Source organism: Nuphar pumila, chromosome 2 (assembly GCF_984573655.1).
Source record: "Nuphar pumila chromosome 2, dmNupPumi1.hap1.1, whole genome shotgun sequence".
Lineage (NCBI taxonomy): Eukaryota > Viridiplantae > Streptophyta > Magnoliopsida > Nymphaeales > Nymphaeaceae > Nuphar > Nuphar pumila.
In genome coordinates, this window is record NC_143250.1 from 129,444,276 (window position 1) to 129,459,146 (window position 14,871).

The window sequence follows — 14,871 nt, forward strand, 5'->3', positions numbered from 1 at the left end:
CCATCCCTGCTCCAAATGAAGTGGGTTCGGACGGTCCTTATTTCTTCTGGGTAAAGATTTAAATGGTATTCTTTAGAGCTGTTAGAGGAAGGAAAGATGAGAGAAAAGAGACCCATTTTTAGGGTTAGAAATATATATGATTTAAAAATTATTTTATAATATAATAAAGGTATATTAATAATTTCATTATGGGAGACCGAGGATAAGGCAGAGCGGGGGCAAGAGTAAGTCCACCTTCACCTTCATCCTGGGTTTTAATTTTCACCTCGATGGTCCATTCCTCCTTTTATATCCTCTAACCTCGCTCCAAACGAGTCTCGTTCAGACTGATCCCTGTTTTTCCCTGATAGCCATCCCTAGGTGTTGCATCCTTGACTATTATTAGGAGACTGATGATGTGGGGGTAGAGCCAAATTGGAACAGACAGTGCCAAGATGTATTTCACAGCCTGGACCGTGTTGGAAAGATGTAGGTGGTTTTTAGCTCTAGGTTGTACAACAATCTAGCCAAGTCTCCTGTTCAGGATTAGGCTGTGTTTCGACCGACCATCATGATGCAAATAATGTAGTGTCATGGCACAACAGCTATCATCGTCTCGTTATAGTCTATCATCATGATGTAAATATGCAATGTCACAGTGCGTGGGCCATTGGGCCTCCCTCCTCTTCTGCATATAAATAGATGATAATGCATTTATTTTTGCCATCATTCTGATGGCAGAAAAAGAAATTATGTCCATCGAGCAATCAATACGCCGATGAGTTGCTTTCTTGCTTTTTGATAAGTTTGATCGTGGGTGAAATTTACGTTATCATTTGCTTCTGAAAGAGGCCAGAACTCAGTTTTACAGGGTTCATATTCCTAAGGGATAGTGACAAGATTTTCAACTAACTTACCTATTATAATGAGAGAGAGAGGTCGGGGAACATGGGAACAGATGACAATGAGCCCATATTAGGTCCTGCCCAACTCATTCCTCCTCCCTTCTACTAAAAGGGATTTATGAAAGAGAGGAGTGGACAATGGGTAGTGCATCCTGGTGGTTCAAGCTGACCCGACCCACCATGGGTCCGGTTTGGATTAAAGTTTTAGGCTCTGACTCGTTAGCTATTGAGCCAAAAATGACCAGTTATATACATGGGCCGGGCCCGAATCAACTCACGAGCTACCAACCTGACTTGATGGGCTTGAACTAGTTAATTAATTTTTTAGTAGTTAGTTGCATAGTAACTTTGTAACTATTATTATTTACTTAATTAATTGTATTTAGGGGTGGCAATCGGGTCGGGTTGACGGGTTGGCGGGTTGACCCACCCGCCTAACCCGTTTATTAAACGGGTCAGCCGGGTTGGCGGGTTGGCATACCCCCAACCCGAACCCGACCTGTTTAATAAACGGGTTACACGGGTCGACCCGTTTATTAAACGGGTTGGCTTAAGCCCAACCCGAACCCGCCTAAGAGGCGGGTTGGCGGGTCGGGTTGGCGGGTCGTGTCAGAAATTGCCACCCCTAATTGTATTGAGTATATAAAAAATAAAAAAATAATTAGATGAGTGCAATAATCTTTCATTTAATTGATTGCTTTTGGTATTATAAGAATTCCCTAGGTTTGAGTTATGCTGGACCGACCCGCTAAACATTAGCTCATCTGATGAATCAGTAAAGTCATGGGCTACTCTTCAAACTCAAGCTCATTAAGAACCAAGCCAAAACCCAACTCATTAATAAATGAGCCAAATCATCTTCGAACCAAAGCACACTTAATGTAATACCCGCAATTTTTTGAGGAATTTTCACATTTTTCTTATGAAATAGTAAATCAAAATTTTAAATTGTTGGTAGGCACTGTACTAGAGGGTTGTAGGATTTAGGAAAAATATCTTAAGTATATAAAAAAAGAAATACCCTATACACCAAGGGTCTCATCGACCCTATTGAGTTTCAAATTTTTCAAAAATTATTTCTGAAGATTTCAAATTAACCTGTAAAGGGATCTTTAAAATAAATAATTTAAATACATGAGAGTTCAAAAATTTATAGATGGAATTTAATTACATTTAAGCTTAATTCAAAATTCATTTATTGACATTTTATTTAATTTCACATTTGAAATTAGAAAGAATTGAATTTGAATTTAGTATGAATTAATTAGAAATTTCATTTAGTAGAATGGAACTAAAAAATTAATTAAATTATATAATATGATAGGAATCCATAGGTGGGCCGTCCCATCCTATGTGGCACTCCAATTTAAACTTTAATATATATATATATATATATGAAACCTTAAAATAAAGTTTAATTTAAAACTTACTAAATTTCAAGGCTCCATAAGGAGGAGCATCAAATCTAGAGGGTTCTAAGAAGGTTGAACTAAGAAAGAAAGAAGGAAAAAAAGGAAAAATGAAAGAAAGAAAGGAAAGGAAGAAAAAATAAATAGATAAATTAATAAAAATAAAAAAATAGTCAATTTGCCTGTCAAGCAATCAAGTTGAAAATTGAAAAGTGAGGGCCAACCCATGGGGGTTGACCAATCCTTCCCTTTTATATAATATATAGTATATATAGTGTACCTTATGATATGTATAGTATATTATATACCCTAGTCTAACTAAAAAAAAAAAGGAAAATAATTCAAAAAAAAAAGAGAAAAATATTGAAATTAGGAAACAAACCTTAATTTGGATCAAGGGCTAGGATTAATTTCAGCCTTTGACCCAAGCCCTAAAAGCTATTAATAAGGAGGAGGGGCTCATGCCCCCCCCCCATTTTCTCCCCTTTGATTTTTTTCAAGCCTTTTTCCCATCTCTCAAATCCCTCTCTTCTCTCTCTTCCTTTCCCCATACCAAACACTTGGTGTTTTCACCCTTGGCTTAGCTAGGGAGGCTTCCACGTTCATGTAAGGAGCGTAAGGAGGTCATGGGTGAGCCCATTGTTCATGTTGGATGGCCGTTTCATGATAGAAGACTGATCTACGCGCATAGGACCAATTTTTTGCCAAAAAGGTAAGGGGTTCTATAATTTACACGTAAAACCAAATTCATGAGCTTGAATTCTATCAATTTTTTATAAGTATAAATCCTAAACCATGCCTCCCACATGTGGGTTTGACTTAGGGCTATCAAAGTATGTGATAGAAAGGGGTTTTCAAAAGAAAACCCCTCTAAAGATCGTATTCTCCAAAAACCGATTTCTCAAAAAATAAAACCGTAAAAGTTTTAAAATACACTTGTTGTTCAATTATTTTTCTACAAATTTTGGTTTGGATTAGTAGATTATGTTAATACGGATGCATTGTAAAAATTTGAATGATTTTCATGGTCAAAATTCTAGGAAATTGTGTGTTTTGTGTTATCGGGTTTCTTAGAAAAAAATTGTTAATTCTAGCAAAAACCATGATATGTCTTATTAATTTCATGCAAAGTTTAATTGAAAGTTATAGTGTATGTGCATGGGAATAGTCTAAATTTATTGCATAATTTTATAATTTTTATTTGTAGGAAAATTATGTGGTTTACTTATTTTATTATAAAATTTACCAAAGTTATGTCTGGAAAAATAAGCCCTATGTGAGACGGGTCTATTTTCAGACCAAACGACTACGAAAATAAGATTTATCTATGGCAGTTTGTCTTAGTTTAGTGTACTTAAAATTTCATAAATTTTCTTGCTTAGTTCATACAAAAAAGTTCAAAAATATAAATTCGGGTGGCCTGTTTTGGCCTCACCCGAATGCATATACCTGATATTACGTATTTCTAGCCTGACACCTATTTGGTAAATCACTCGTATCTTCTTTGTCCAGAGAGTTTTTACGGATGGTTTATTGTGTTGAAAATCTAACAAAATTTTACATCTACTGTGAAATTTTAAGCTATGTTCATGGACTGAGCACTGTTCTATGACAGTCGAAACAGAAAAGTACATGTCTACACTAAAACGTTCGTAACTCCTTCATACAGATGAATTTTATGAACGGGTTGTAGAATTGAAAAGCTGACAATTTTCTACAAATTGTGAAAAAATCAGCTCTGACCATTGACTATTTTTTGTTTAGTTTCTGTAACAATTGGACAAAATTAGACTTTTCGCAAGTTTGGAATCAGTTTAAGAACTGATCTCGAATACTTGCATAAATCATTTATCGATATATGTGCCTCTATAAATACTTCTTAGCCTGCGTATGCTCGATAAAGGTCTGATTTTCTGTAGGAAATGATTTGTCCAACTATTGAGGCATGAATGGAATGCTTAATGAATGAATGAATGTGCTTGCCTATATGGCACACACTAAGTAAGGGACCATAAGGCTCGATTTGCGATCTTAATGATAAATGTTATAATGTTATTCCTATTGTATGTTTACACATATTTCTATGATGATAATGATGATGATGCGAATGCATAGATACATGCAAAGTTATGAAAGTTTACTACATTATTTATGTGTATGCGTGCATGTTTTCAAAGAAAGAAGTTTGAGCATGTAATGAATACAACGTTCTAATTACACATCTATTGGCCCCGAAGTGGCCAAATCCTCTTTGATGGATTCAAATATGATGCTGCATGTAATACATTTAATTTAAATAAGTGAAACATATGATACTAAAGCAAGAGCTTGAAAGTAGAGGGTAAGCGGTACAAATAGTTTTATAAGAATATGTTTTTGAGCACAGAAGGTTGCTCATTCCCAACCACGAAGATAGGAGAAACCCTCTGCAATAGACTGCAACCTAGGGAGAAAAAACTCAATAGTGGAAGTTCGATGCATCATAATGGTAGTGTTGGGAGTTTCTCTTGCTTTTGTCTTTCCTCACCCGAGACTGGTGAAATGTGCTCGGCCAGGCCAAAGCGGCTTTTACATGAAAACACTCTCTACGTCATGGCTCTGATCTAGGTATGTGTTTGTGTTTGTACCTACGGGGCTAAGAAGTAAAACCTGAATGTATGTGCATTAGATAGGCATGACATGCATCATATAAGAAAGAAAAGATAATTAAAGACAATAATCGATTCATGCATATTAATGACTTTTGTATTGGTAAGTACATGCATTTTAACTATTCATGCATTCTTATTTGTTTAAGTCTGAATGAATGATGAATAAATGTTGTTTTTCGTAACGACATGCTTACTTGAGATGTTTGCAATTTATGTTAAATTTGTCTATATTTAATTTTATTAATTGTATTAAAATTTGATAAAATTTTTGCTTACGTATTTTGATTTACTTGTTTAGCATAACTCTATCCTACTAAGAGAATATATGTCTGATCCTATAGTTTTAATGTTTTTTTCAGGAAGTGAGTGAACTCATGTGCGATGACGGGAGGTTACAACAGAGACTGAATCATACCTTTCCCAAACTTCTGACATTTTAAACGGAGAGCAATTTTAATTTCTTAAGACTTTAATAATTAAATTTATTTGTTAATTGAATATTTGTATTTTATTTTGGATAATTATAGATATTTAATTCAATTTATGAATATTTGATTTTTGATTTAAATGCTTATACGATTATAAATGTAAATGAAAAGTAACACATCAAGTTTTGATCATGATAGATTTTACTGTTATAATTTTATAAAAAAATTAAATGCATTTCAAAAAAAAAGTTTTCATGATTTTCAGATTTTAAAAATTAAGGTGTTACAATAAAGCCCGATGAAGTGATCTAAATGGGCGTGAACATGGTCGGGCAAGCCTCATGTCCACCCCTAATGAAAAACCCTCTCCTCGTAGTCCACTATCTCGTACACACACGTAAATGTACCCTATTTAATACGCGTTGGCTGCCCGACCTTAAGTGCCACATACAATAAACTTATCAATAAACCTTTTCTCATCTTACACTAATTAATCTCTAATGATTAAGCTCCTCCTTGTTAGGGGTGGCAAAATCTGACCCGACCCACCATCCCGCTTCTTAGCCGGGTTAGGGTTTGGCTTAAACGGGTTCGTGTCGTAAACGGGTCGACCCACCTAACCTGTTTATTAAACGAGTCGTGTTCGTGTTAGGGGTATGCCAACCCGCCAACCCGTTTGACCCGTTTAATAAACGGGTTAGGCGAGTGAGTCAACTCATTTACACGAACCCGTCAATCTGTCGACTCATATATATATATATAAACTTATCTAACCTATCCGCCAACCAGTTTAATAAACGGGTTAGGCGGAAGGGTCAACTAGTTTACACGAACTCATCAATCCGTATATATATATATATATATAACCCTAACTCCAACCCGCCAACCCGTTTAATAAATGGGGTCATCGTGTCGTGTCAACCCACCCGATTGCCACCCCTGTCCTTGTGTGACTTAAATTAATCTCAAGGGTCATAATTAATGGTTGACACATCAAACGATTGAGACTCTCTCTCTCTCTCTCTCAACAAACCCCCACAGTCAGATTCTTCCTTTTTCTTCTTTTCCTTGCTTACTCACCGGCAAATTCTAATTTAATATTTATTCGTTTGCTTATTTTTGTATTGTATTCTTTAGAAAACACTAATCATTCCATTCTTTTCCGCAACACCACCATCACCATTCTTGCGATGGCACCCATCCCTCAAATTTGATGCCTTATGGTGCCTGAGATTCTGGGTTTGCAAGAGGAGGGAAATGATTTCGTGGGGAGAATGCTTTGCGTGGTTTTAGGGGATGGGTTTTGTTGATCTGGGGGGTTTCTGATGGAAGAACGGGTTCGTGTCCCTCTTAATCTATTTGGGTGCCTGGGATTTTTGAATTCTTGAAATCATATTCGGGTTTGGTGATCGTTTCTGCCGTTGGTTTTGATAGAGATGGCGGGTAATCTCCACAGATGGGAGAGAGACCCTCTCTTCTCAGCCGCAGAAATCGTGCAAGACTCGGCCGACAGGTTTGTATTTTCGTCTCTTCGAATTGATTTGTAGGGATTTTTCCATGTTTATTTGGGTGAATGTCATGGTATCTTTTATTGGTATTTGGTGGTTTCTGGTAAAGCATTCTTTTTCTTGGTTGATTCTTAAGATTTCTCTCTATTACCCATTTTTTTCCCGTTTCAAGTACTTGTTGGGGAAGCATTTTGCTCTCTTGCTATTAACCTTTTGTTCATAAACTGAATGTGTATGCTGGTGTAATAGTTATAAAGTTCAAATAAAATCATGATTCCGATTTTGGCATTTGGCATCTTCTAAGAAGTCTCATCTCTCGTCCTTGTATTAGTTTGGAAGGGATCTCTTGCACGCCGTTTTTTTTTTTTGAAATATATGTCAGACAGATATGTGGATTTGCATAAGCCGCTAGGGCCGTCTTTTATTGCTTAGTTGTGGTGATACCAACTTCGTTTCTATATCTGATGGGAAGAAAGTGAACTACAAAAAAGTAAAGAGAATTTTTAAAAGCAGTTTTTATGCTTTTACAGGATGGAGTCTGTTTTCAGAACTCTTTTACATGAGCAAAGCCTTGTTGGGGCTGAACCTGCTGACCAAAAACTACTCAATTCAATAGAATTTCACCGGCGTGATCTCCTTACTGTCCTTGGAACAACCAAATGGCAGGTATTTATGGTGAATTTTTAGTTCATTTTCGAGTTACTCTTTCCTGCATATTTGATAATATCCCTTTTAACTTGGTTACATCGTTTGTGTTCAGTTGGAGGATTTTGAGAGGGCTGTTGGTTTATCCGGTGTCTCCGATAAGGTGAACTTCAACGGAGATGCTATGTTGAGGCATGACCAGTTTATCAGAGCAATTCGGGAGCAATTAACACTGATGGAGACAAGCCTGCAGCACCAATCTGCGGGAGATGGCAATGGTAAAAATCATTGGGTGAACTTGAACGAACAAGATAGGGACCAGTTAGCTCTATTCCTTTCTGGTGGTGATTCATCAGACTCTGTGAGTTATGATACAGACAGAAGTAATCTGAAAGTATCTGGGGATGAGCCCACTCCCTCTGGCTTTGATGATGGGAGTGATGAAATAATTGGACCGAAGGTCGAAGAGACACCCAACCAAGAAGGAAACATGCAACTTGAGGCCAACTTTCTTAGGCACTCAGACTACGGCATTCAGTCAAAGAGTGCACCACAACTTAATTATTTTGACCATAACCATTTCACATCTTCTCTTATGTCTTCACAAATGAATTCTGATGGGGATGAAAAGAGAGTTTGCTGTCAGAATGGTTTCTTCCAGGGTACACTTGAAAACAGAAACCATGAACGTGTGTGTATGGATTCCAGGGCTTGCGACATGGCGGGAACTGATCATAGTGCTAACAACAAAAGGTTGAAATCATTCCGAAGCAGGGTGGATCTTTGGGGTCTCCACAGCTACTTGGGTTCAGGGGCTGAGAATAAGATGTCTAGAAGTTTTACTAAACGGATGAAAGATGGTGAGGCAAGTGATGAATATTTATTGGATGTTGGGCAGATAACGTCATCTTCAACTTCTGGCATTCCCCACAATGAACAGGTTACTTTTTACAGCACACTGGTCGCAGTTGCCTTTTCTCCTTCTCCTCCGATTACATGAGAATCTGTTTGGGAAATTTGTAGCATGACATATTAGTGTTCCGAGACAAATGAATTTGCATGAGATTAATGCTTGCCAATATCTAGTTACATCATCATTTGGATTAATATGCAATGATTTCATGAGAAAGCCGTTGAAATCTAGGCAAAATAAAAACTCATAATAAGACATTTAAATGACCTGTCCTGGGAATGCAAATAAGAGCTTATGGTTAATATAGATTAGTGGCCAAAGTTTGTCATTCATTGTGCCATGTTATCTGTTAAATGAAATGATTGATATATATTGGGTGCTGGACATCTATTTTATCAAAAAATGATGATAGATTCAACCAGATCATCATTTATGGTTATTGTTAGATGGATGAAGTGGAGACAAGACAACCTAGTGGTGTTTTATGAAATGAAGCAAGTGCCTTCCCAATTGGTGAGGTACGTCTGGAAGGGTATGCCAAAGCATCTGCTATTATATAGAATTGAATGTTGGGCTATGAGCAAGCAAGAAGAAGAATACATGTGATTGACTTGTATATGTTAGGGTGGATCTTGGAAAGAATGACTGAGGAATGAGTGCATTGCAGAAACGTTAAGGATATCACTTATGGAGTAGAAAATTATGTGATATTATTTTATAAATTTCCTTTGTTTTATGGCAAATTTTGAATCCCTTAAAAGTCAACAACACCATTTTTGCAAAAATGTTTTTTAGATATCTGTAGGTATTCATGTGCTGAGAATATCCCAAGAACAGTATGTGGCACTATTTATTATTAGCTGAAGAATCTAGAAGAAGGGGGATACTTTAGTAGCTGGATTGCTGACTCCCCTCTAGGTTCTCAAATTCGCAAGTTGAGGGCCAGTTAGTACTCTCATCACATTTCGTGCAAAATGGGAGTGCACTCTGAATACTTTATGCATTTATAACCAATGAATGAATTCTACCTTTGTTGCTAAACAGTAATAGATTTGTTGTTTTTAAGGAAAGTGTTATATCTAAAAGTTCACATTAGTGAGATTTTGATATTATGCATCATATAAATGCTGATGCATTTAAAGATAAACTGATAAAGATAAATAATTACTTTAAGTAATTCACATAAATGAAATGTGCTTATATTCAATGGTAAAATACTGATACTTAAACATGATCCATGAAATATTTCAATAAATTTTCTTTCAAGCCCACTAAGTTTGATTATGCACTCATATGAGCTCGTATACACAGAATCCTTGGGCTATTACTAGTGAAAATGCAAAGGCGGACATGAAACATCATAATGTGATTTAGGTTTTAGTTTTCAAAATAAATACTTGGAGATATAGAACTTGCAAGTTGTTCCCATGTAAATAAGACAAGGACTGGTGGTTATGGTGGTCATCAGTGTTATTAAAAACGCGCCTAAAGGCGCAAAAAGTGCGCCTCGCCTCAAGGCGAGGGCCTTTGTGCCTTGAGGCGCAGGTATAAAGCGCAATACCCCTGAGGCATGCGCCTCATAGGCCTTGAGGCTCATGCCTTGAGGCGAGGCGTGCCTCGGACTGAGGTGCACACCGTTGCTGTCATCGCTGGCTTGAACGTGATGCGTATCATCAACGAGCCCACCACCACTGCTATCGCCTACGGTCTGGACAAGAAGAACACAAGCGCAGGCGAGAAGAACGTCCACATCTTTGATCTCGGCGGCAGTACCTTCGATGTCTCTCTTCTCACCATTGAAGAGGGTATCTTTGAGGTCAAGTCCACGGCAGGAGACACCCATCTTGGTGGGGAGGACTTTGACAACCGGATGGTGAACCACTTTGTTCAGGAGTTCAAGAGGAAGCATAAGAAAGATATTACCGGCAACCCCAGGGCTCTCAGGCGACTGAGGACATCTTGCAAGAGGGCTAAGCGCACCCTCTCATCCACCGCCCAAACCACCATTGTGATCGATTCCCTCTACAAAGGAATTGACTTCTACTCCACCATCACCCGTGCTAGGTTCGAGGAGCTCAACATGGACCTTTTCAGAAAGTGTATGGAGCCCGTCGAGAAGTGCTCGAGGAATGCCAAGATGGACAAGAGCTCGATCCACGATGTTGTTCTTGTTGGTGGATCGACTAGGATTCCCAAGGTGCAACAGTTGATGGGAAGGAGCTCTGGAAGAGCATCAATCCTGATGAGGCCGTCGCCTACAGTGCTGTTGTCCAGACCACCATTTTGAGCGGAGAGGGCAACGAAAAGGTGCAGGACCTGCTTCTTCTCGATGTCACCCCTCTGTCTCTCGATCTTGAGACCGCTAACAGTGTCATTGGGGAAAATTTTGATACGCGTGTTTGACAGTGAAAAAGATATAATATGTTGAAATCACGGTATGTTCATCAATAAAGATTTTTTTATTTATAATTTTAGATATTTTTTATAGCTTTTTAAGTTTTTTTTTAAAAAAAAACTTTGAGGCTTACGCTTTACGCCTTGAGGCTTACGCCTCGCCTCAGATTTTGGTGGAGCGCCTCGCTATGCCTCAATGCTTTTCACAACACTGGTGGTCATGATTACGGCACTTAAATAATGATGATATAGATGCTGATACATCATGGATGATGGACCCCAATAGTCTTTGGACCGTCGACGTCTAGAGAGATGCATAGATAATTATGTAAACATCAAATATGTGGAAAGGTGAAAAAGAAAAATGTCATGCTGATACATCATGGATGATGGACCCCAATAGTCTTTGGACCGTAGACGTCTAGAGAGATGCATAGATAATTATGTAAACATCAAATATGTGGAAAGGTGAAAAAGAAAAATGTCATGGGTTAGTTCAGTTGGTATCTTTTGTTCATTTGTTCCTTAAATTGGTTTACCTTGAGACTATTTAGCTTGCTCTTTATCACTCGATCTTGTGATGGCGGATGAATGAAACAAACAGTCCACACGTTTATGTTGATAAGAATGACTTTTGATGGAGCACAGTCCTTTTCCTTGAAAATCATTGCTCCTTAGAAACATGAGAACCACCTCATGATGTATGTTCGCTTTTTATGCAAGGCTTTTTCTAGATTACTAATTTACGTTGGAGTATTTCCATAACTTAGTATTTAACTGGGTTTTCTAACATTCTACTCATTTCTCTGTTTTCCATAATGTGGGATTCCCAAGAAATTTGTCAACTCACGTCTGTCCTGAAAACACAGAACGTGTTCCTCTTTAAATGGATATCTGAGACTTGATGTTAAGCCTGAGAAATTTGTGTTTGGCTCTCACTTGACTACTGCCTGTTGCTTCTGCTCCTCCGTATGAATCACCTCTGCACTTGTTCTTCAGCATTGCCTACTTGAGGAAAACCTTTTGTGTTACATGGTCTGTAGCAATGTTGTGAAAAGCGTTGAGGTGTAGCGAGGCATACCATCCAAATATGAAGACTCGAGGCTAAAGCGTAAGCCTCACAAATAAATATTTAAAAAACTTATAAAAATTTTAAAAAAATACTTGGAAAATAAATAAATGTAAGCAAATGCATTAGTGATAAACAAATAGAGAATTCAAAATAAATATCGAAAGGTCCAAAACCAATATCTAGCAATATCACCAATGCAATAACTTGATCTAAGTATCTAACAAAATAAAATATGAGAATTCGACCAAAGAATAATAATAAACTCACTAAGCACATGCAAATACATTCTTGAATACACAAAACACACAAACGAACAATATAAAGCACATGCAAATACGCTTTTAAATACACAACAATTACTTATAGAGCAGATTTTAGCAAACTTTTTGTAGATCCCAATAGACATCCGCATCTCAAAAATCAAGCAAACACACAGTTTGATACATAAAAAAAAGTGAAACATCTAATCCAAGACGTAAGGCCATTGTGTGCATAATAGTGGAAAAAATGCATCAAAGAGGCATAGAATCATAAGATTGTTGCAAGGCAACAAGTCATCCAATTTAATATGCAACTCACACACAAATTTATAGGATTTTCTATAAATCTCAATATATATGAGGAAAATCACAAAAAGTGAAAATAAAAAGGGCAAAAATGATAGAAACATAAGAATTTGTTTTACTAAAGCAACCTTCCAGGACGAGACAGAGAAATGGAAGAAATAAAGAAAGAGAAAAAGAAAAGAAGGAAAAACAGGGGAGACACAAAGAGAAGGAAAGAAGAAAAAAATAAGAAAGAAAGAAAGAAGAAGAAGAAGAAGAAGAAAGAAAGAAAGAAAGAAAAAAAGAGAAAGAAGAAGGAGAAAAAAGAAAGAAGGAGAAGGAGAAGAAGGAAAGAAAGAAGTAGAAGAATAAAGGAAGAAATGAAGCAAGAAAGAAGAAATAAGAGAGAGGGAAGACATACCTTTGTTGGAAACCTCATTGTCATGCCGGAAGTGGTCGCCGGAACCCCTCATCCTGCCAAAAGTGGTCACCACTCGTTGCCAACTTGCCATTGAAGCGAGGAGTCGTGAGGTGTTGGGAGGGAGTCCTACCTATCAGGCCCCCTTTTATTTTTATTTTTTTAAATTTAAGTCAAATGGGGATTTGACCCCCATTTGAGCAGCGTCATAAGAGGTGGACACCTCACCTTTGAGGCACGCCACACAACGAGGCGTGCACTATAAGGCAATGAAGCACACAGCTCATGGCCTATGCGCTTCATAGCAAAAGGCAGCTCCCCTTGAGGCGAGACACACTTTTTGCCCCTGAAGGTGTGCTTTTAATAACACTGGTCTGTAGGCAAATTCACCTGCACTCATCTTCTGATGCCAATTTATACTTCCAGCTTGTTGGATAACTATTAGTGTCTGATCTTGTTTCCGTCGCTCTTAACAACCTATTGGTTTCTGTTCTGGGAAAGGAACAACTGGATCTTCACAAAATCTAATCCAGTCCTCCCTTTCATTCACTCTCAAGTCATGCTGGCATTGATCATTGTGCTGCATCTCATGTCTGATAAATGGATTCTCCATGACAGTATACATCACCATGACTTGTTTTGCATCTTTTCGTTTTATTATTATTATACTATTGTTTGGATTTTGTGGTATCTTGTCACATTTAGCATCTTAGCAAATTGTCTCCTTATTTTCAGGAAAGTGTCTATATTAAAAATCTCTAGGGAAGGTTTTTAAGGATTTTTAAATGATTCTGAATGTTATTTATTTGTTTTGTACTGATGCTCCCTTAGTGATTCATTTTTCAGCTATGTGTCCCTTATTCTCTTTTGGCTACTATTTTCAAAGCTTTTCATGTTAATTTTGCAGTAGTTCTAGTCGGATAACTCATGTGAAGTATGCCTACCATTCTTCATCCATTTGTTGGCCTTGAGATCTAAATGGAAAGGTTTCTTGAAACATCTCTTTATTACAACCAAAAGACTGATGTTAAAGAATCAGGAGTAGTTTCAAGATATAAATTTTATACGTGCATGTGTAAATGCCTAAGCAAGGTGCATTCTTCAGTGGTCTTAGCAGGACCACTATATAGTTGAGGACCCCCAATATTCAAAACAATGCCAAATGCTGCTCCACCTGTGTATAGCCCTAAATTGGTGTTGGTTTTGTTTGCAAGTTTAGTTAACTCACGTGTGTTGTGCATATGACCAGTTTGGTGGTGGTTATGAGATTCATCTACGTTTTGTTCCATAAATATGTTGGTTCACCTTGGGCATTTTTCTTTGGAAAGTCCTTGTGTGAGTTTTGTTCTATTTAATGAAATGCCTTGGAATTGGTTGATTATCATAAAAAGCCTTCTGTAAATCACTTAACTGTGTTCAACTTTTTGTTGTGAATGAGTGGCCTAATGAACATATTGTACCTCTTTTTCCCTTTTGATAGTCAATTTTAGATTTAAGGCATATCCCTATCATTAAAGATCAAGAAATACACATCTAAAAATCAGGATTATGAGTCTGGTAATATTGTCTATTTGAGCAACAATTCTTCCCTACAGATTTTATAAACATGAGTTAAGAGCTATGTCACATGGGTGCAGGTGCGGGGATGCGGCATTTTCCATTCCACTAGCTTTCCAATTTAAGATCCTACTAGCTTTTCTAATTTGGATTTCAACCCAATTAGGATCCATACTCATTTAAGTAAACCCAAACCCAATCCATTGTTAAAATGTAAAACTGTACATATATGTATATATAATAATATTATATATATATATATATATATATATATAAATACATTTTTCATTTCTTTCTTTTCTGTAATTTTTTTCCTTTATTTTTATTTTTTGTCTTTATGTCATCTAGTTCAGTTTGAACTAGAATGACTGTTGCTAGTCAAGTCATGTCCATACTTGACTAGCAATAGAGCTGTTGGACTGACACATTCCAACAGCTCTAAATAGA

At 37.1% G+C, this 14,871-nt stretch overlaps 1 protein-coding gene across 2 annotated transcripts in view; it reads left to right on the forward strand.

The window, feature by feature from the left end:
* Positions 1-6,517: 6,517 nt before the first annotated feature.
* LOC149847093 (uncharacterized) overlaps positions 6,518-14,871 on the forward strand; it is a 38,257-nt gene continuing 29,903 nt past the window's right edge. Inside the window, exons 1-4 of one of the 2 annotated variants that reach the window (XM_089996808.1) lie at positions 6,669-6,885; positions 7,411-7,546; positions 7,641-7,803; positions 7,903-8,465. In XM_089996808.1, the coding sequence (XP_089852934.1) occupies positions 6,809-6,885; positions 7,411-7,546; positions 7,641-7,803; positions 7,903-8,465 (939 nt within the window). In that variant the 5' untranslated portion in view covers positions 6,669-6,808. Of the gene's footprint in view, positions 6,886-7,410; positions 7,547-7,640; positions 8,466-14,871 lie in introns of both variants that reach the window. The other variant, XM_089996807.1, reaches the window with a different exon arrangement.